Source organism: Pterocles gutturalis, unplaced genomic scaffold (genome assembly GCF_000699245.1).
Source record: "Pterocles gutturalis isolate BGI_N339 unplaced genomic scaffold, ASM69924v1 scaffold50967, whole genome shotgun sequence".
In the NCBI taxonomy this organism is placed as follows: domain Eukaryota; kingdom Metazoa; phylum Chordata; class Aves; order Pterocliformes; family Pteroclidae; genus Pterocles; species Pterocles gutturalis.
The window spans coordinates 27,534-50,354 of NW_010117445.1; the positions used below are offsets into that span (position 1 = coordinate 27,534).

General features: G+C 39.7%; 1 protein-coding gene across 1 annotated transcript in view; it reads left to right on the forward strand.

Moving 5' to 3' along the window:
* The window catches only part of KDM5A (lysine (K)-specific demethylase 5A), a 48,212-nt gene extending 25,754 nt beyond the window's left edge, over positions 1-22,458 (forward strand). The window contains exons 17-27 of the mRNA XM_010075777.1: positions 2,183-2,300; positions 5,135-5,490; positions 6,009-6,147; positions 7,092-7,271; positions 8,779-8,940; positions 9,977-10,528; positions 11,324-11,467; positions 15,084-15,243; positions 15,513-15,733; positions 17,878-18,288; positions 20,479-22,458. Coding sequence (XP_010074079.1) covers positions 2,183-2,300; positions 5,135-5,490; positions 6,009-6,147; positions 7,092-7,271; positions 8,779-8,940; positions 9,977-10,528; positions 11,324-11,467; positions 15,084-15,243; positions 15,513-15,733; positions 17,878-18,288; positions 20,479-20,691 — 2,656 coding nt within the window. The 3' untranslated portion in view covers positions 20,692-22,458. The remainder of the gene's footprint in view (positions 1-2,182; positions 2,301-5,134; positions 5,491-6,008; positions 6,148-7,091; positions 7,272-8,778; positions 8,941-9,976; positions 10,529-11,323; positions 11,468-15,083; positions 15,244-15,512; positions 15,734-17,877; positions 18,289-20,478) is intronic.
* Positions 22,459-22,821: the final 363 nt, after the last annotated feature.

Below are 22,821 nucleotides of genomic sequence, written 5' to 3' on the forward strand. Positions count from 1 at the left end.
ATTCTGCTGTCGTTGAGCCTTTAGCAACGTGCTTCTCATTCTGTGCACTGAATAAAAGTCCCATGGAAAATAATTTGATCAAGTAACCATGATTCTTGTGCCAGCAGTTGTATGGTAAGCTTTTATAGCTTGCGTTTCCTATGTTGAGTGTAAGATTTGGCTTTGTAGTCAGTTGTAATTTTGCACGTGTAGTTTTTGGTGTATAACTTAAGACTTTTCAAGGGAGGGAATAAAAAGTAAATACCTTGTTAATTATAATACCCAACTTTGCTACACAGAACATAATGCATGTCATCATTGCTTGGATTGAACACTGAAATGTTAGTTACACCACCGATCAAAGTATGATACCTGATGGAATTGGAAAGCTATTATAAAATAGAGAGGCATTTTTCCTGTCTCTGAGAGGGACAGAAGGCTCTCCTGTTTGGTTTTTATTGCTTGTAGGATCTCACTACAACAGAGGTATGGTCACTTCAACTCTGGTCTGGGTGAGAGAACCAAAGATACAGGAGTTCCATTGCCCTGTTCCTAGTAAAATTTAACTATTTTAGTAGCACCCGGATGTTCCTGGTCTGTTGCTGCTTCCTCCTTCTCCTGCTATTGGAGTGTGTCCACCTCAAGTCAAAAGACTTGCCTTCAGTTAATTGGTGGATTTCCAGCACTCTCCCAAGAACCTAAAGGGGTAGAAAGATTTGTCAACTTTCAATGTTTTGTCTGATCTAAAGCTAAAAGGAATTCCATGGGGCAAAAATGCGACTTGTATACACGTGAGTGGTGTTGTATGCTAAATAGCAGTATGTTACAAAATTTAAGTTTGAAAAAGATTTTGAAACCTCTTTGAGCAATCTTAGGAAATGTAAACATAGAGGTGGCATTCAGCTGCTTCTTTAACATCTATGTTCATATTTAATACATTGTGTAGGATCACCTTTACACAAAGGATAAGGTTATTAAAAAAGCAATTTAAAAATGTGTACTCAAACGGAATAATTTAGGAGGGGTTAAAGCAGCAATAAACTCATTGTCAAATATAGCAAAAGAAAATCTATCCCTTTATACATCTGGTTATATGTAGACCTGAAAAATAGGTAATGTGTAGCTGTGAAGATCTTTCCAATATTCCCGTTGTATCTCTCCCCACTGTTGAAAGTTCTGAGTTTCCACAGGCAGGGACAGTTTTATGTTTTTGTGCAGCATCTTGTGCAGTGGCAGTCCATGGCTGGACTAGGGACAGCATGCCAGTGTGATGTTTCAGAGAGCGTGCCCTCCCACAGTGGTGTCTCTTGGAGTACCCCATTCACTCTTGCGCAGGAGTAGTGGAGGCACAGCAGGTCCAGTGCAGCCACTGCTCCTCATTGTCTGTCGTAGCAAGTCAAAGCCTGCAGTATGCTTTTTCCCCCTCTGAATTTTACATAATGTGTAATTATATTTGATCATTAATCTGGAGTTTACTTTTACAAGTATATTTAAGTCCATAGGTTGAAAGATTGACTTTTGTTTTGTAAAATCTTTTTATAGTAATAAAATAGAGATTCATTAGCAGGGTGCAACTCTTCAGTGTTTGAGATCTGTCCTACTTGCGAAATTGTTGTGCCTGTCAGTGATATACCAAGTGTTTAATTTTACAGCGTGTCACTTTTAAGTCCTTTACCGCAGTCAGCGGGCTTGTGATATTTGCTATGAATGATATTTAATAGAAATGTCTTTGCAGAATGTGTCCTACTCAGTAGCAGTCTTTTCCTGTTGCGAGGACAGTTTCAACAGTTCTCTGGCTACAAGAGAGAGCACTCTAGAAAATAAGACTTCTTTTCAGAGCTTATTGGTGTTACACCCCTGAGACTTCTTGTCAATGCCTGTCATGGCAGTCAACTTCTTGAGCTGCCTAAAGCAAGCTTTCTGGGGCTATGTTCTTTTACCTATTTGGAACAAACCCAGTTTGAAAGCCATGTAGACATTCCTACCTCTGAATAGCAGGGTAAATTCTCTTGAAGACGCTTGGAGGAATTACATTAAATTTAGTTTTCAAGATTTTGAAATTCTTGGAGTTTGGGTTTTTTTGAGTTTTCAAGTGCTGGATTTTTTTAGTAACTTGTCTTGATAGCTTTCTGTCACTGGGAGTAAATCCAGGGATCATAATTTTCTCTCACATAATATTGTTTTATTATGTCCATTCATACAGCAGACAGAGCCAAGATAGTGGAAGGACACGGACCAAGCTAACTATGGAGGAGCTTAAAGCATTTGTACAGCAGTTATTTAGCCTGCCCTGTGTTATCAGCCAGGCCCGACAAGTAAAGGTAAGTTTGTGTCTGCTCCTTGGATATATTGCTAGAGTCGTGCTTTTGCTTTGTTCTGTTTTCTGGGTTTTTGTTTTGATTTTTTTTAAACAGATAATATTGCCTGATGCAAAGGGTGAAAGGCTTTTTTTTTAAGAATCAGTCCTGCCCTGGCAGAGATGGATTGGATGGCCTATTTAATTTCTAACTTTTACTGTAAAGCAAGTAGCTGCTTTGCGATGATATCTGTGGCCCCAAGAAAGGAAGTAGAATACTCTGGATACATTTAGCTCAGTGTCTTGGTGCTTTACTGGGTAATCTTGCTGTTGTCATTGAAGTTTTGCTGATGACATGTTGCTGTCTGTCCATAATGGAATGGTAACATGTATTTCCTGCTCATTTGCAAGTGTGTCTCTAAGTGGGTGGTGGTGGCATTTGTGCTTCTATGCTAGTGTAGTCAGAGCAGCTGAATAACCTAAGCATGGATATCTAGTGAACTGTGAGATACTCTGAAGTATTCCATCTGGCCTCTATTGCCATTCTGGAAGAATACCTTAGCTCTCTTGTGTGGCAGTCTCAGTGTGGGGTACTGCATGTGGCAGTCAGCTTTTAGGCAGCTGAGCAGGGCACTTTGCTTGACTATACGTACACTTTTTAAGGTGCATGTTGCAGTGGGCATGGTTGGATGTGGTGGTCTCACTGCAGATAAATCAAAATAAAAGATCCTCCCCACCTGTCACTGTCCAGGCAGACCAGTTTTATCTCTCTGAACCAATTACTGTCGTTCCAGCATCTTTAATGCTATCTTTAGTGGGGGCAATTTCCAGTTAAATCCTACCCTTTGTGTGTTTTGGTAGAAGTTTCTGAAGGTTATATTGGTGTGCTGCTTCAGTGGAGAGGGAAAGCAGTACCACATTGCAAAGTATTTACTCAACAATTGTCAGCCTTGCTTTCCAGGTTACAGGCCCCTTAATCTGTATGCACAGATTGCACTTCTTGTCCTTCATATATCTCTCTGCACCTGTGTTTGAAGGAATCTAGACTAATAAGTAATCCAGATCATACTGATTCCCCTGGCTGCTGTTATTGTTTGTCACTTTGGCAGTCTGTATCATAGCAAGTGTTTTCAGCAGTAATCTTAATTTGTTTCGGTGTCAGTGATGATGAATTGTTAAATAGTGTTTCGCCTACTAACCAATTTCTGGAAAACTCCTTCAAAAACATCCTTAATAAATAAAGATTTTTCACCTTGAGAAATGGTTCTTGAGGTCTATGTTAACCATTTATTAACCCACATGTTCTCTGTTGATACAGTTTTAATAAGAATGGTCTATAGTGCTAGACTGAGGCCCTAAAATTCTAAGCATTGCCATATGTGTGGGTAGCCCTATATAACCAGACATATAATAGTTAGTCTTGCTTGAGAAGGCCTCTTTTCTGTAAGTGTTTTGTGGTGTTGGTTATGTCCTCCTTTACAAAAACAAAAAACAAACAAAAAACTCTTAATTAAAATACAGTTTTAATTTGTATTTTTGTATAAACTTTTTCACCGAACTAGTCTCTCTCTTCGCTGCCCCCAGCCGTAGGAGACTGGTTCTGTTCAAGTACTCTCTGCATGTGTGTGTTCTTGAAGCTTCAACGTAATCACTAACCAATAAAATGAATATTATCATTTTACTGGTTATGAACCATAGTCTCTTAGTTTCTGAATGAAGTCAGATAGTGATCATTTATACCTAAGCACTCACTGACTTTCAGCATGACATTTGAATGCAATTATCCATCATAATGAATTGCAAAATAATTATCATGTTGGATGATGAATATTTTCTAACACAAAAGGCATTATGATTATTAAACTGTAATAATTTAATGTTGTTACTATGAAGCATTCAACATATGTTCCCTAAATCAAAATGCTTGTAATGTGGATCTTGTTCTTTTTTGTAAATGCCTTCTAGTTTCCAGACAGTCATGAAAAGCAGCTTCAGACAAAAAGGGCAGTAAACTAAGGGTTAGGAAATGCAGGTTTTGCTCCTTGTTGTGCCATTGAGTTGCTATCAGAAATACCTGTGTTTTGTAAGACATTCAGGAGTGAATCAATTGAGTACACTGGTTGAATGTCTTTGAATTAATCTCCTGCAGAGATTCTTTCCTGTTTGCTTTCTTTGATTTTTTTCATTGCAATGCCAAAACATGAGGATGAGGATAACTGCAGCAGTGCAGCTGGATTTCAGTGAAATTGTCTCCTTTCATTAAAGGGTTTTGCATTTTCATTTCTTTCCTTTTTGAGATTAAATCCAGGTGTGTTGAAGTAGTGGGCCTGCTTTAGGACTTTGTAATTTGATACCTGATTATTGTTATTTTAATGAACTTCTGGTATGTGTGTCCTCGTACAACTCTGGCTTGTTCTTTTTCCTCAGCATGTTGTGTTCTGTTGTGTATTACCCTCATTACTGTAATGCCCCTGACACTAGATGGAAAGGACAATCTGTTTGCAGAAGCCCCCGTTCTGCCACTATTGTGAAATTAATGTTGACCAGGCCGTGCTTAGTATTCTGTTTTGTTGGGAGCTGTAGTTAGTTGCAGTTATACTATTTTAGGTGTAGATTTATGTCCACCTAATAGGCTCAGTGAGGTGCCAACATTAGGCCAAATGAGTTTAGATGGTCTGTTACTTAATATGTGTCAGACTTGATGGCTTGTGACAAACTAGCTGGCAGTGTGTGTAGGAGCTCTGACTGGTTATGTGATGATCACATACAAATTCACAGCTCACTGATCCCTCAGTCAAATTTCCCTTTTGATTCTATGGGCGTTTTTTCCTAATTGATTTGTACTGTGTGTTACTTCAGAATCTGCTTGACGATGTGGAAGAATTTCATGAGCGTGCTCAAGAAGCTATGATGGATGAGATCCCAGACTCTTCCAAGTTGCAGGAGTTGATAGACATGGGCTCTGGCCTTTATGTAGAACTTCCTGAACTGCCAAGGCTGAAGCAAGAACTGCAGCAAGCACGGTGGCTGGATGAGGTGAGGTCCACCCTCTTGGATCCCCAGAGGGTCACCCTAGATGTGATGAAGAAGCTGATTGACTCAGGTGTGGGCTTGGCACCACACCATGCTGTAGAGAAAGCCATGGCTGAACTGCAGGAGCTGCTTACAGTCTCGGAGAGGTGGGAGGAGAAGGCCAAGGTCTGCTTGCAGGCCAGGTGAGTGTTCTTTTGCAAACTGTTCTTATAGGTCACACTTCTGGGATTTTCAGCCTCTTTTGAGGTGTGTGGTGAAAAAGTAGGGGTTTTGAAGCTGTAGTGTGTTTTTGTTTGGGTTTTTTTACCTCCCAGTAGTTTGTTTGCCCAAGAGTTGGATTTGAGGTGGTTAATGAGTTGCAGAAGAGTTGATTCCCTATTGTGTTGCACAGTGGCAGGAGGCTGTGAGTTGCCACTGTCTTTGCTAATCATCCCCCTCAAGAAAAAGCACGGAGTGTGCTACACAAGACAGTTTCCTTGATCTTTAGGAGTTCTGATGCTGTATCTTTTTGAACTTGATAAGTCCATCAGCTTTCTCACTCTCTGGTTACTTGGTAGCCAGTAGCGCCCTCCAAGAATAGAGCCATGGTATCCTACACTGCAGTGTAGTGATGAAGTTGCATCACCAGCCTGTCAAATTTGTGGCTTTAGTTGACTGGCATTTTGAGAGAAGGCTGGAATTGGGTTTTTTCTTATTCTAGACCACGCCAAAGTATGATGGCTCTGGAGGGCATTGTGAATGAAGCAAAGAACATCCCTGCTTACCTGCCCAATGTGCTGGCACTGAAAGAAGCCCTGCAGCGGGCTAGAGACTGGACAGCCAAAGTGGAGGCCATTCAGGTAGGGGTTACAGCAGGGACTGGAATCTTCTGCTTGCATCCTTTTGTTTAGACATGTTCTTTATTCCTAGCCCCTCTACCCACAAAGGTGACCTGAAGGGAAGCCTTGCTTTAACTGTTAAATGTGCTTACCGTAGCTCTTGTGCTTGAATTTCTTTTTCTTTTTGTGCTGCTGTTTCCCCATTGGCTATCCAATTTCAATTTCCCTTCCTTTTATGTATTTCATGAGGACGTAAAACCATGCAAATTCATTATGATACAAATGTAACTCTCAAAGGGTATTTGGTATTGAAACTGTTCTGCATACTGTCACTGTAAATACCTAGCTGCAGCAGAAGATGTGCTCACAGGTCTTCAGTTTTGGAGCTGGCTATGGAAATGTATGTTTTTGTTTGTTTTTTTCTGCCTAAAGTGGTGTAAGATTTAATAGCACTGATGGCCGAAATTTTCTGAAACAGTTGAAGTTATGACATCGTTAGTTCAGTAGCCTCCCCCTCTATTGTGCCTACCCACATGACTTGATCCAAGAGGAACATGGCTTCTGTGATATTTCTAGGTGTTGATCTCTGGACTGTCACTGCTATTTCTCATGTCAGGTATTTGTTGGGAACTGAGTTGAGAATCCCAGTTGATTTCACATCAGCCCCTGTACAACTCTCAGATATAGTAGCTTGCTGTTAAGCAGACAGCATTTCAGACAACCATCTAGAAGTGGAATGTTGTCTTACTCCCTGAGCCAGCTGGACATGTCAGAATGACTGTTAAAACTGTATAACAGTTTTTTAAAGTAAGACTTTTTTTTTCAGTAAGACTGAAGCATTGCCCTCCTTTCCTTTCCTGTGGAACTCTATTTTAGTCAGTGACAAAATAGTGTATGGCTTGAAATTAAGCTGGCCTCTGATACAATGGTGGAATCATGGGCTTAGAAAAATTTATTTTACCCAGAATGGGAGCAACTATGCCTACCTGGAGCAACTGGAGAGCTTGTCTGCCAAAGGCCGTCCAATACCAGTGCGTCTTGATGCCCTGCCACAGCTGGAATCACAGGTAGCTGCAGCACGTGCCTGGAGAGAGCGCACAGGAAGGACCTTCCTGAAGAAGAACTCAAGCTACAGTCTGTTACAGGTGAGCCACAGACATTTCTGTGTCAGTCTTGAGAAGCTGATCTTTGTGGCCCTTTGTGGTTTGGAGGGAACAGTTGATTCAGTTACAGCTCATTTTGATAACAGAATATAATAAAAAACTTAAGCTGTTCTTCGATGAAAAGAATGAAAAAGGCAAAAAGTCTGTGTTTGGTTAGTCTTGTTTAATGTATAGACAACCTGAGCTGTTACTTTTAAGAAACAGATTAAAACTCCTTTTTGGGAGGGAAAATTTCCTCTCTTGTGTATGTGTAGAAATGTAGGCCTGAAATGGACATAGAAGCTGTTGTTAATTGATGGATGTTTACCTTGTTCCACTGCTTAAACTCTAAGAAAATAGATTAGATAACTTTTATTATAGTTAAACAGCTTATAAAATAAGTTAGCTACTGTTTATTTTACTTCAATGAATGTAGTCATTGTCTTTGTTTTAATACAAGTCATTCACATGTTTGAAGATTTATCGTATCTACTTGACAGGCTTCCCTTTTCTGGGGAAAACAATTCCAGTTCTTTCAACGCTTTCTTGTAGGCTGTATTTTTAATACTCTTGTTGTTATTCTCTGAGGTTTGTCTTCACTTTTAGTGGGATGTCGAAAACCAGACAGAATCCTCTCACTATGGCTTCCCTAGTGCCATGGGAAGTGCAATAATTACATCTTGCGTCTCAAAGGGGATACTGCTGTTCAGTGTTTCCCAATGGAATCTGCGTCTGTTATAACAACATCACACTGATTTCTCTTGTTTATGATGATATTGCTCTAGGTCCAGATTTTTTTCTTTGTATTTTTTTTTACTAAGATACGTTCTGGTATTGTATTTGACTGTTTTCCTAAACATATCAGTTTGAACTTTCCTATATTGACTTTAATTCGCTAGATTTTTATATTTAAGTATGCCTTCCAACTAATCAAGACTACTTAAAATTTAATTATTGTCCTTAAAAGTGCTTTACAGCCTCCCGTGTTTGATATTAAAAGGCTTATAGTGTATTTTTTTTAGTTTTGTTTCAGCCACAAAATTGCTGATGTAAATATGAAATCATGGCAGATCTTTAAGACTTACAAATCTTTAAGACTTGCAATTGGTGAAGGTGTTCGAAGTGGATGTTGAGCTACTGATATCTAACTGCATATAGTATTGCACTTAGTTATATGCATGATAGCTTAATCTGAATAGATTTTAGAATTTAATCATGAAGCCAAAGTGGCTTTCAAGTTGACCTCCCACATCACTGTGGTGCTGATTACAGACTCTGTGTGTATGAAATACTTGTATCCTTTTCTGTTTATTTCTCCTCTTCCTGGAATTAACTGATCGATATCAAAGGTGTTAGATTGCTGAGTATGTTTTGCTCTCTGGTGACTCTGTTGTAATTCCTTTATTAGATGTTCTCATATGTCCCTGAAATTGTAACATCATAGATGAGAACTTTTTTCTGTTCTTGGCATCCTTGGCTCTGACAGTATAAGTTTTCTTGGTGGTTACAGGTTCTGAGCCCTCGGACTGATATTGGTGTTTATGGGAGCAGTAAGAATAGGCGGAGGAGGGCAAAGGAGTTGATGGAGAAGGAAAAGGAGAAAGATCTTGACTTGGAATCCCTAAGTGAACTGGAGGATGGGCTGGACGAGGCCAGGGACACTGCAGCTGTGGTAAGGAGCAGTGAAAGGTAGTGTCTCCTGATATGTGATTTTAATTTGTCTCTAATCTGTGTAGAAATCTTATGGAAGAACTGAGAAATGAATCTCACTGAAACAAAAAATCTCATAATATGATGTTTGACACAGGGATATAGTTCAGCTTCAATTGCAGTGAAAGTAGAGGGAAGCACAATTCAGAGTATAAATTCTGCTATTTAGTATGTATTGGGCTATGTATAAGACTTAAATGGTCTTGGGTTAATATCTGTGGCTGCTCATCTAATATTATTAACATCTATTGAATTCCCATCAAAATAATATGGAATGAGGCGCTGTCCTACCTTAAACAGTAACAAGACATATTTGGTTAGGTTGATTTTTGAGGGCAGCCTGCAAGTGCTTGGTCAGAAACTGGGCTGGGGCGGGGAATGTTATATTTGAATCCTCCTTGTTGGGAGGGTATTGATTCAGCTTGTCAGAAGAGTTTTCTGTCATCTAGCTGCCCTTTCTCCAGAAAGAAAGAAAATATATGCAGGCTCATTAATGTGGCATGTACCCAGTCTATTTTACCTTAGTATGCTTTGCTTACTTAAATGGAGACACTGAGGACATGCAGGTTGCTTCAGGAGACACATGGTCACTCAGATGCTCCTGGTGCTGAGTCAGCATTGAAACTATGCTCAGCTGCATTGTGTTGGTAGACAGATGGATGGAATTGATTCTGACTTCTCTCCTGGAGTCAAAACCTGTTCTTCTGCTGGCCTTATGACAGATTTAATTATGAACTTAAGAAACTTTGTAGTTATGGAGAAGGTTAGATAAAGTTTACAGAGAATCTTTGTCAGAAGGACTCGGGGGAGTAATGAGTAATTGAGGACAAAGTATTTTAGCTCAAGTTTTAATTAGATCACACAGTTACCAAATTTTGGACTAGTTTAAGTAGGAAGATCTCTTGATTTTTTTTTCCTTCCTTTTCCTATGTTGCTAATAAAATGTGATATCTCTTAGCTGTGAAGGTCATGAACTGTTTTTTGTCTTTGTTGGGTAGGTGGCTATATTCAAGGAGCGGGAACAGAAGGAGATTGAAGCGATGCATGCTCTCAGGGCAGCTAACCTGGCCAAGATGACTATGGTGGATCGTATTGAAGAAGTCAAATTCTGTATCTGCCGCAAAACAGCTAGTGGATTCATGCTACAGTGTGAACTGTGCAAAGACTGGTTTCATAGTGGCTGTGTGCCCCTTCCCAAAACAAGTTCTCAGAAGAAAGGCTCTAGCTGGCAGGCCAAAGAAGTGAAGTTTCTCTGTCCACTTTGCATGCGTTCTCGGAGGCCACGGCTTGAGACAATACTGTCTCTGCTGGTGTCCTTGCAGAAGCTGCCTGTACGGCTGCCAGAAGGGGAGGCGTTGCAGTGCTTGACAGAACGTGCCATGAGTTGGCAGGACCAAGCGCGGCAGGCTTTGGCCACTGATGAGTTGTCCTCTGCTTTGGCTAAGCTTTCTGTGCTTAGCCAGCGAATGGTGGAGCAGGCAGCACGGGAGAAAACAGAGAAAATAATCAGTGCAGAGCTACAGAAAGCAGCAGCTAACCCAGACCTACAGGTAGGGATGTGGATATCTTGCTCTGTACAGTGCTTGTTCTTCTTCAGCGTGTCGAAATGCCTTATCTTTCTTGGAGAAGTCTGGGGGAGAGGGCAGTTAAAAGCTGAGAATTAGATATATCAAAATTACTTAGTTCAGTGCTCCTCAGTCTCAGGAAATGGTTGGCTTCAGTCAGTTACATGCTGCTCCAGGAACAGGCCTATTGCTTTGTACTCATTGTCAATAGCAACTGCTGAAGCTGTTTGTAAGAAACATCGGTTCAGGTGTAACAGCTGGCTAAGGGCCTGAAGATATGTAAAGCAGTGGCTGCTTAGGTGTCCAAATGACATTTCCCTCTTGATAGAATCAAAAGTCTCAATATTTATAATTTCTCATGGATTGTCATTCTCAGGCATTTGGTTTCTCGTTAGTAAATTGCAGTGAGGACTGCAGGCAGACACTGGTACTTTTACAGATGACCTCTTCATCTGGAGATTGAGTGATATCAGATGATGATGTGGTGAAGATTTTTGTACAACCACAGGCTATGATTTGGTAGCACTGAGCAGCAGTATCTAGGTCTTTCTAGTCACTATTATTCAAAAACACGGAAATAAAATCTAGTAGAAGCTTTTCCTTGGATATTTCCCTATCTTTCTTTACATCTTGCTGTGACTGGGCTTTCTGTGACTGTCCAGGCAGTTATCCTCAAGCCAAAAGAACCACTGTTTTCTTTGTCAGTAACTTTCAGCTTTTTTATAGATCTTTTTTCTGGATATTTTATTGTTTCATTCCTACATTCCATTTTTCTTTCAGGGACACTTGACTAGTTTCCAGCAATCAGCCTTTAACAGAGTGATAGGGAGTGTGTCCTCATCCCCACGGCAGACTTTGGATTATGATGATGAAGAGACAGACTCTGATGAAGACATCAGGGAGACATATGGCTATGACATAAAGGTAAGTAATTCGGTGTGGCTTGTCTGCATAGAATTAATCCAGAACATCTGTTTTTTTTATTAATTCAGTTTATTTCAGAATTATTTTTTTTTTGTATCTTAAGCTATCTATGTGCATTCTGCCCTAGCTCCTGTTGCAGAAGAGGTACTCTTGATTTTATCTGAATGTCTCAGTTCTGGACTATTGGGGAGTTTTGTAGTGTTTTTATTCAAAATTGCCAAATGTCCTGTTTGAGTTTCAAAAGATGCTTTTTAGTGCTGAGGGAAAAGATACACTTCTCAAGGGATTTGTATTTGTAATACCACGGAGGATCAACATTGTCTTTATATCCCATTCAGAGATATAATGAGTCACAAATATGAGTAAGTGTCTATATGGAGAGCTCTTCAACAGTTTTTGCTCCAACAAAAAATTAGTCTTTGAACACCACATGTCCTATAAGAATTTTCCTGATGCCAGAACTTCTTTCACATTTTCATACCTTTCTCTTCGTTCAGCCCTCATATAAACGAGGTACATGTGTTTGATTTTGTATGCATGGAAATATTCAGGACTAGATGTCCGGATTGTGTTGTAATATTAGTGTCTGGATTCAGTTCGGAAATTGTAACTGCAGTTAAACTTTTAAAATATTTTAACTAGAGAAGAACTGTCATGAGGAGGCAATTGTAGAGATAGCCAAGTGTTTTCAATGTGATGTATTTCACTTCAGAACTCTGAAATGTCCTCTTGATATATGTAGAGACAAAAGCAAGGCCACTGTTTCTTCTTGTGCAGTGTTTTCTTTTTAGTGATAGTGTCGTATCTACCTTACAAGATGTTAACTTAAAAGACACTGTGGTCATGTAAATTCTCCTAAGGCAGATTTTCTAGTTTATAAAGGGACGGCAAAAAATCTTCACTATGAGGGTGGTGAGGCACTGGAACAGGTTGCCCAGGGAAGTTGTGGATGCCCCATCCCTGGAGGTGTTCAAGGCCAGGCTGGATGAGGCTTTGAGCAACCTGGTCTAGTGGAGGGTGTCCCTGCCCATGGCAGGGGGGTTGGAACTAGGTGATCTTTAAGGTGCCTTCTAACCCAAACCATTCTGTGATTCTATGGTTTACCTCAGTGTCTCGTATTTTTAATATTTTGTTTCTAAGCTGCTTTATGCAAATACACACATTTGTCTTACAGTCCTCTGTGAAATGCCAACAAGGGTACATTGCAATTGGGTGTTACAGCCTTTAATTAAATTAGTTTTATATTTTAAAAAATCGTAATTTTCAAACTGTTCTTTGCATCAGGAGTCATAATAAGGCATTTCTGAAAGATGCGGCATTTTCTGAGGCTGTGATAAAGCATATGTCAAGAAAGATGGCATATGCTTGTCAGGATCTGAGGGTTTTGCAGGAGTGTAATTATATTTCTTTAATGATTCTGTTGTTGTGATTTCAAAATCTGTTACTTAGCCCTTTTGATTTGGTTGTCACTGTATGTAATTGTGAAAACCTAAAAGTAAAAATCTGTCAAAGCAAAGCTGATAGGGACCAGAAATGTCTTTTGTTAGGTCAACTAACATGGCTGAAATAGAAGACAAATTTTCAGGCAAGCAAATTCTTCAGATCTAAATTAGGAGCAGCAAAGTTCAAAAGAAATAGCAAAATTGCTGAGAATTTAATTATTTTTATACTGTGGGCTTTCAAGGGTTGTGTGTTTTCACTTTATGACCTATAAATGTTTTCCAGTGGAGTGATGTGTTTAAAAAAAAAAAAAAATATATATATATATATATCGTGATGCATCATGTATGAATTTGCTCTTAATAACATCTCGTGGACCCTGTAGAAGTAATCCTTCAGTCCCTAAGGGTACATAGACTATGTTTCGAAAACCACAGTCTCGGCCATCTCAAATACAACAGTGGTTATAAAAACAGATGTGAAAAGGCCTGTTTGATTATATTGTGCTTTTTCTAATTAGAACATGGTTTTTGACAGCAAATACTTCATTATGAGTGCAATAGCTAGACTTGTTTTAAGATTTGTTCCAGCCAGAGTGATTAACTGGTCAAATTTACTGTAAATTTTCTTCGCCTTTAATTGCTTTCATTTTTGTCTCATGTATTTTTTTCTTATTCTTTTGCACCTATGTTGCTTATGGCCACCAAATGGTGATACCTCTTTATTCCCTGTGGGCCCTGACTTTTCTTTAATGTGGTATAACATGATATCCAAAACAAGTATTGTATGAGATTTAACCTTCACTACGTAGGGAGAAGTATTTTCCTCTTTCTGAATACATTCTACCTTTTCATCTGGGCAATTTAAATCCGAATTTCCCACTTCTAGTTCTGTACTGAAATCATTAGTATGCACTTTGCTTCCTTTTAAGAGTGTAACTGAAAACTAGAGAGAGATTACCATTCTTAAACTCCCTTTTTATGTCATGAAATGGCAGTGTCTGGGTGGTACAATTTCCTGAGTTGGCCATTTTGGGACCCACACAGCTAATCTTCAGGTAAAAAATGTCAATAACTGGTCTACAGCCTTTCCTCTTCTTTTAAGCCAGCTTCTTGGTTTTAGTTGTTTTCTGAAAGATTTCAGTCTTATGTGGCATGCTAAGTACGTTTAACCTGTTGGCTGGTTTCATCAAAATGTGACGGGCTAGCTAAGTTCTGGAAAGTGCTATGGAAATAGACAGCTGGTTGAGATTATCCTTATTAGTTTCACCTACGGGGTGAGTAAGAAGAGGGAGATGTTAGTACTAGCGGGCATCAAGGAATCTACTCAGATGGGCTTGTGCCATCTCTGGATTCTCTGCCTAATTAATGCAAAGACAAAGCTTATGCCACTGCTAAGAGATTCCTAATTTCTCTTCTCTTAATGGATCCACTTGCACTTGAAGGCATGCATCCCATTTCAGTGTGCTGTATCTAAAAAGTCAAGCTTCCATCCTACAAAATGCTTTGAGTGTATCGAGCATCTTACACAATGCATTGAGCTGAGCACAAGCCAAAGCCATCATTATTCTGTTCATGGAAATACAACAGACTCAAGTATTACAGCCCACTTCCTTTCAGTGTTTGGTCCTATCTTAAAATAGTTCAAGACTGCCATAAAAGTCACAATCCCAAGGCAATGTTTGATTGCTTGCCATTATATTGAGATTTGTTGTTGTGCTTGGAATACCCTGTTTTTTCCTCACCTGTAAGATCTTTAATATGTCCTTTCTATAGTAACCATTATTTATTCACCATACCCCTGCTTTACTAAAGATGCTTGTCTTACGGTCTTGCAGTGAATTTTTTCAAGGGGAAAAAAAAAAAGTAGGCTATGTGTAAGCTTCTTTTCATTACGTTGACTTTTGAAGATCATACTTGAGGTACTGTTGAATGAGGAAACGTGTTTCTCATGCACTGACTATAAGTCTGTTGACCTATCTCCACAGTTGCTGTGTTCATCCACTATTTAAATAGGGCTGTAGCTTGCACCTTTTGCACATGGTCTTGGTGTCTCTGGTGAGGTGCTTCCAAGTAGGGTTTTAGGAACAGCAGACTCGTCAGTCTTGGTAGAATGTACTTTGAAGTAGGTATTTTCTGGATCTAGATGTTGCATGTTTTCTGTGGGTCTTTTTCAGGACAATGCCAGTGTAAAATCTTCTAGCAGCTTGGAGCCCAATTTGTTCTGTGATGAGGAAATCCCCATTAAATCAGAAGAAGTAGTGACGCACATGTGGACTGCTCCCTCATTCTGTGCCGAACACGCATATTCGTCTGCTTCTAAAAGCTGCTCTCAAGGTATTTGCTTTTGTATACATTGAGATATATACATTGAGATAAAATTGAACAGATCACTGGGATGAGCAGTCAGTAAGGAGGGGAACCAGTGTTAGTTGCAGAAGATATGTTGCCTGTAAGAAGGTACAGTAGAGTTGCATTGCAGTTAGTTTCCTGATTGCTTGTTGTCAATGTTTTTTGCTTGGGATTGCCTCTCTCCTTAGACTGTTGTAAAAAGTGGTTTTGATCTCTTCCTTTTATCCTTATATGACTTGCCTCCTGTCTGAAAGGTTCTAGCACTCCAAGGAAGCAGCCTCGGAAGAGTCCACTGGTACCTCGCAGTTTGGAGCCCCCTGTATTGGAGCTGTCCCCTGGAGCAAAAGCTCAGTTAGAAGATCTAATGATGGTAGGAGATCTACTAGAGGTATCACTGGATGAGACTCAGCACATCTGGCGGATTTTACAGGCTACGCATCCACCCTCTGAGGACAGGTTCCTTCATGTCATGGAGGTATGGAACTTGAAGAAATATTCTGGTGTGGAAAAAATCCCACCACATTATTTTGATGGGTTTTTTTTAAATGTGGTCTTGGGTAGTTGAGTGTGTAGTTACTTGACGTGTTTGGATTTCGACCGGGGAGTAGTAGATTCCAGAAAATAACAAGAGATCCAGAAATTCATTTCTTAATCACTCATGCCGTAGCACTGTCCTCCACAATTAACCATATTTAGCGCAGTTTTCTTAGGCAGTTCCATGTGCAGACCTTATTTTAGAAAACATAAGGTCAGGCAAGGAAACGCTGTTCTTCGTTATGCTTGGGTTCAGAACTGATCTGCAAAATAATTACAGGAAGCATTTAGGAAGATGGAAAGTCTACACTTAGCTTGTATAACTTGGTACGTACTTGCATCTTGCTGAGGAAGGAGCACTGTTTCTTTAATAAAACATGGGTTGGTAATGCAAGTAGTAAGATTCCTATTCTTCCTCAGAATAACATAGACATAGCAATTGTTTTTTATTAATATACTGTGAAGATGTGCTGATTGCTGATCACTTTGCTCAGCTGACAATGAATGCAGCAGGTTTATCCGCTGATTCTGGGGTCTAGTCCAAATCACTTAGCCTCATTCATGCAGTGGGTAAGTGGTGTGTGTGAATGAGGGGTGTGTGCTGGAAGAGAGGGTAAACTCTTGTATTGAAGGGTGGTACTGGAACCCATCCTTTATCATCTATCAGCTGAAGTTAGGGGTCAATTTGACCATGTGTAGTTGTGGAGTATATCATTGCTTTTCGGGTTACTGAACTGCACAGGAAATAGATTGAAGATGGTTCTCTTCTGACATTTTGGTAGTGTAAAAATGGAAAGTTACATGCTGTGAACAGTGAGGTTAGATGAGCATATTAATCCGTTGTCTCATTTTCTGAGTGCCATCCATATCCAGTGGATATCCATATACAAATAAGTCAAGGTGTTGCCAAACTGCCATCAGTTAGGACAGTAGTGTAAAGCATACACTGTCTCGGAAGAAGTACTGCTTTACCATGTTCTGACCCAAGTACTTCATTTTGTAAGCTTAATGCTCTTTTAATGTAATGGTTTTGGCATGGAATTGATTGAAGAACAGTTTGAGTGCCAGCAGATAGCCATTTATAAATAGTATGCTAGACTATGACATTATAGTTCAGCACAGCTTTTTTTTTGGGGGGGAGGGGTGGGGAGCATTACAACATTTTCTGGTTAACCCTTATGACGACTTGTTTGACCAGAACTACTCGATATGTCTATTTACATGCAAAAAATAGATAGGTTTTTATAAAATAATCCTCAGAGGATTTGTTTTTGGGTGGAGTAGCTGTATTAAGTAATGTACGATAAACAGTCCTTCTTTACTGGCTTATAGTATATCCTTAATCTGTTGATCAGTATTAAGGTTAAAATTTAGCTGGATTAACTGAAATTGAGTCAGTCCTGTTTGTACAAAGGAGCTATGCATGTGAATCTTTCAGATATAAATAGGACTTGTCACTGTGGATGCTACCTGCAGTGACAGTTTTACAATTTTAAGCCTCACTTCTGATCTGAATCTGCTATTTAAGAGTTGTTAATGACGCCAGGATATTTACAATGTGTGCCAGTTTGGGAGCTCCCCAGATAATGGATCTGTTACTTTCTTTTCTTGCTTGAGTTGATGATACTTTTTAAGAATTCACCAATTGCGCTTAATCTCCAGAATTACAATTGCTTTCTCTCAAAAATAATTACAGGCAAGACTGACCTAGGATGAAAAGTAAGCAAAAGCATCTAACAAATGATTAATCTTCTCAACTTTTATTAAAAAGCAATGTGAGAAGGTAGTTGTAATTATTGCTTATTCTGCCTCCTTACCCTTGCTAATGATTTACTTTTTCCACTGGACATTTTTGATTTACTGTACTTTGACATAGTTGATACCACTTACATTTTTTTTCTAGAATGATGAAAGTAAAGTTGAGCCTCTTTTTGTTTAGAAATTGTAGCAGTATGTTGTTGAATAGGTTTCTTCATACCATGTCAGCATAATGGTGGAGGTTAAATAGATCTCTCAAACCACAGGTTTGCAGTATATGGAGATTTGCATGTGGAAAAAAAATCTCTTTTCACCCTTTTTATAAAGGATGACAGCATGGATGAGAAGCCACTGAAAATGAGAGGGAGAGACTCTTCTGAGAGGAAGCGGAAACGAAAGCTGGAGAGAGCAGAGCAGTTCTTCGGAGATATGAAGCAAAAATCTAAAGAGCTGAAAAAACTGGAAAAACCCAAGAAGAAGAAGCTAAAACTAACCATGGATAAGACAAGGGAGCTGAACAAGCTGGCAAAGAAACTGGCTAAGGAAGAGGAGCGGAAGAAGAAGCGAGAGAAGGCAGTTGTCGCAAAGGTGGAGCTAGCAAAGGAGAGCACAGAGAAGAAAAGAGAGAAGAAGGTTCTAGATATTCCTTCTAAGTATGACTGGTCAGGAGCAGAAGAGTCAGATGATGAGAATGCTGTATGTGCTGCACAAAACTGCCAGAGGCCCTGCAAGGACAAAGTGAGTTTTTGCTTAGTTCTGTCATAGGCAATTCCATGTGAAGTCAAACCTCGGTGCAATTTAGTAATCAGATTGAACAGCATGGGCAACAAAAGTGGATTGTAAATGAGAGGGGACTGAGCAGTACTTGGGTAGGTGCACAGATGTAGTAGATAATACTATAGAACTTCCTTATTCTCTTAGGTACTTTAAAACAGGAGAAGAAGACGGAAAATTAGAATCTGGGAAAAGGTACTCTGTCTTGTTTGGGAAGTTTAACCTCTTCAAGCTGTGTAATTTTTTTGCTGGCTATATGCAACATGCATTGTGTGATTCAAAGGATTAATTCTTTGACTCAGCTAGAAATGTTCCTGATTTCAGTGTGTTTCTGAGCAGAGTGGGATGTGTGGTGTGATGTTCCCAAATGAAGTAAATTTTCTGTATTTCTTGCATACAGTCTGTGAACAGTGATGCTGCAAGCTGAGGGATATACAAACTACAGTGCTTCATTTTTTTTTTTTGTTGGAGAGAAATAATCAGTGATTTTAGACCTGATTGGATTTTTACAAAAGAAACTTGAGCTGCCTCCCCCTGTGGTACTGCCTGTCCTGATTGTCAGCTTTTAACACTGACTAACTGATGATCAAAAAATGGGGTTATTTGGAATTTTTTTTTCTGCTTTTTAGTGAGAAGAAAAAACTTGCTCCCAGTAATAACTGTGGGATTGACACTGTACTGCACTGACTTGCACAAGAGAGTAGGAACAAATACAAATACCAGGAACTTATTTCTTGTTTTGCAAAATTGAAATATGGAATTAAAGTGTTCATTTGAACCTTTAGTGTTGAACTGACCAGTTTTGAAGTCTTAAACTTAGACCAAGGTTAGAAAGTACACTCAATCACTCAGAAGATGTTAGTCTTTATAACACCATTCACTTCACAGATGATAATTACCTTATTAGTACATTTTTACAGAAATTGAGATTGCAAGAGGGAGGAGAGTGCCTTAAAGTTCATATTATAAAGGAGGTTCTACTAAATTTGTCAAACTTCCACAAATTAAACTGAGTAAAAATACCTGGTTGTATAATCAAAGATTTTAATGGAATTACTGTCTTACCATAAAGTTGGACATGTTTTTGTACATTTAACAAGTGAATACCGTACAAGTAAAAAATGGCAGATACAGGAATGTAATGACTGAAGCTGCAGCTGTTAGTGTACATTACTAGTCACTTTTAAAAATTTTCTCAGGAGTAGTTTTCCTACAAACTAAATTAAAATCTTGAGCTGATAATGTTTCTTAATTTTAGATAGGTTGCCACTACTGTTATTTTCTAGTATGTTTTCATTTTCACATTCCTCTGTAAGGTGAAAGCAGAACTACAGCAGTAACAATTTTTAAGGCTGTACCAGAGTGTGCCATTAAAATTGTGAGCCTATGTTCCTTATCCTGCAGATCTGAGTTTCTGTGCACTGACTTTTTGATCAGGGAATTACAGAAATCTAATAATTAATCTCTTTTTTCTTTCTTAAGTTTTAATTTACTTTTTATATCTTTTCCTAATTGTTCTACAGAAAATTCAGCTCAAAGTTTGAAATATTTTAGCTTAAATGTTCTGACTTTGGAGTTACAGTTTGTATGCATTTTTTTGGCTTTTGGTGGCCAGCTGTATACCCAGTATCTAGGTGGTAGAAAAATACTAAATCTTAAAGCTGCTCATGTCATGTGGCTTTTTTTTTGGCCAAAAGCAATAATCAAGTCATTTTGTTGCAAAAGCTACCATTTGATAACGCAGTGTAGGGTGATGTATATAATTTAGGATGTGTATTTGTAGACTCTCATCTATGCCGAAGTAACTGTCCTTGAGCAGGCTTCTATTTTTAATGTTGTATGTTCTAGCATACCTGTCTAGAGGTATGTCTCCTCTTTGAGGAGAGCTGAGTGTCATCTTCCTCAGCAGTAGTACTGCTTCTATTGTGATGGTCTAAGGATGCAAGAGGGGCAAGGTTTGTTGGAAGAGTGTTATGTTTTATTAAACCAAAGCAGCTTGTTAAAACATGCTCTATAGGTCATTAGTTTGTGCCCAAAAGCTTTTGTGTTCAAGGTATACCTGTGAGTTTTATAGAAGGTATTTTCTTCATAGAAACCAAGCCTCTCTGTCTTTCCTAGTAACGTGCTATGTTTTGCTGATCTGATCTCTTGCAGGTAGACTGGGTGCAGTGTGATGGTGGCTGTGATGAGTGGTTTCATCAAATTTGTGTTGGTGTATCTCCAGAAATGGCTGAGAATGAGGATTACATCTGTATAAACTGTGCAAAGAAGCCAATTCAGGGACCAAGTAGCCCTGCCCATGCACCTCCTCCTCCTTTCTTATTGAGCTACAAACTACCAGTGGAAGATCTTAAGGAGACAAGTTAGCAACTACTTGATGCCTGGAACTTGTTGGGAAATGGACTATGGAAACCCTACAGGAAGAGAGGGTTTGAAGCTAATGTAGCCACTGAGCTTCACTTCCAAGGATGTACAGACCTGCAGCAGAGTTGGTCCCTTCCTTACAGCTGGCTTCCTTCGTACAATGGGGACGTCAAGGCACAGTGGTACCAACTCATCTATGCAGACACTGCCTGATTAGGAGCTTCAGCCAGTGTTTTTTGACTTGAGTATTTCCATCTTTGTGGCTGTTGCTCTTGGAGACTGAGCAAACCCGAGGCTGTTAGATTATACACTTCAGGATGTTAGAAGTACATGTTAGCGGTGGAGCTGGCCTGGAATTGGTGGGCATAGGCTGGAGCTTTTAGGCCTTACCCTGTCAGTTAAGGAGGTGACGTTGGAAGTTATCTTTTGCCTCCCCATGCCAACCCAGTGAGTAGGGCAATGTCTTGGGAGAGTGAGGTTGCCTCCGTAGCCAGGCAGCTAACACTACATTGTAAGGATGGGAGCAAGTGGATTAATTTCTTTTAATTTCTCTTTTGTAGCTAAAGGGCAGAGGAGCTCATGATCTCAGCAATCTGCAAAGGTTGTGTTCACCAAAAAAGAAACCCAACTCTACTCCACTAGGCAAAATGTTTTCCTTAGTGGGGAACAGCTGATCTTCCTGTCCTGAGGAGGGCCACAAAACATTGATGATGTGTACCTAGACCAGAGCTGGGGAAGAGCAGAGCGCATCCCTTTCCCCAGGGGTGCCCTCTCCTGTTCTAGGCTTTGCTTAGAGTTCTGCACTCCTGCATATTAAAGCTGTCTCACGCAGGTTGGAGCTGGCAAGAAGGTACAACACCCAGGGCCCCAGCTTCTGTGATCTGTACCCAGGGATGGGAAGGAAAGAAGACAGCCCACTTACCTCAGAGGTTACACTGACATGTGCTTCTGTGAAAAGTTTCACTCACAACTATTTCCAGTATCACCAGGCTACGGGCATGGCCTCAAGCGATACCAGCAAGCAGTCTGCAGATACTGTTCGCAGTGCAAATCCCCCTCCCTGCTGGCTCTGCTGGATATGTACCAGTGTACAATCAGCAACAGTTCTTGTTTGAAGTTGCCTCTGGCTTTGCCAGAGGACCAGAGGGCTTGGGGTCATCCTGGGTGACAGTTGTTTTAGTAAATCCATTTTTAAAGAAGGACTTGTTTTTACTTTTTTCTAAATGTCTCAGACTACTGACTTGTTCTATAAATAGATTATTTTTCTTTGATTTTTTTATACTTACCACTGTTAACCAGCAACACAGACAGAGGTTCACAAAGCAAAAACCTGCCCGTGGGCTTGGGTTTTTTTACTCCATTCCTTCCTTGTAGTACAAGGAATTAGCAGTTACCTTCCCCATTCTAGCCTGACCAGCTGCCTGTGTTTAAATAGGTAAATACATTTCATGTGCTACCTTTGTGTTTGGGTTTGTTCCTGTTAGTGGGGCATCTGGGCCTTAAGGACCCCAGTGGATGCTGGCTTTGTATATGTGAATGTGTGAAGCCAGCCACTGGGCTGTCTTGTCCTCCTCTCCACTCGCTCCCTATTGTGTTTCCATTCTTCTGCAGTTCTAGGAGTGTTGTAAGTAGTGTCTAGTCTTACTAGGAGCTGGATTGGGATTTAAAGAAATATTGACAAAAACAAGTGTTCTGTCTTGACTGTTCTGTGTTCCTTCTCTTCTTCTCTAATATTTGGAAGTTTATTTATCTGGTAGAATTATCCATCCAAAAAAAAAAAAAAATCAGCTCAGGTAGATGAACTTTATTGGTTTGTTTTATTTGTGCCTGCTACCTGGGAAGAGGAAGATGTGCAAAAGAAAAAGAACTAAGATGCAGGGCAGAAGATAACAGTGTCTTGGGAGCTTTGAGTGCAAATTGGGCACAGACTTCTAATTCCTGCTCCTTAAAGACTAATATGGTGTTAAAAGCAAAAGCAAGCTGTGGTTGTGTGTGACTGAACAGGCACCCTAGCAAACGTAAGAGTATTGTTTGTTTACTTATTTATGAAGGAGTCTATGCTATAGCTAGACATACCCTCTTTATGCCTCCAGTTACATTTTTTTCTTCTCAATGTATGCTTAGTTTTGGTAG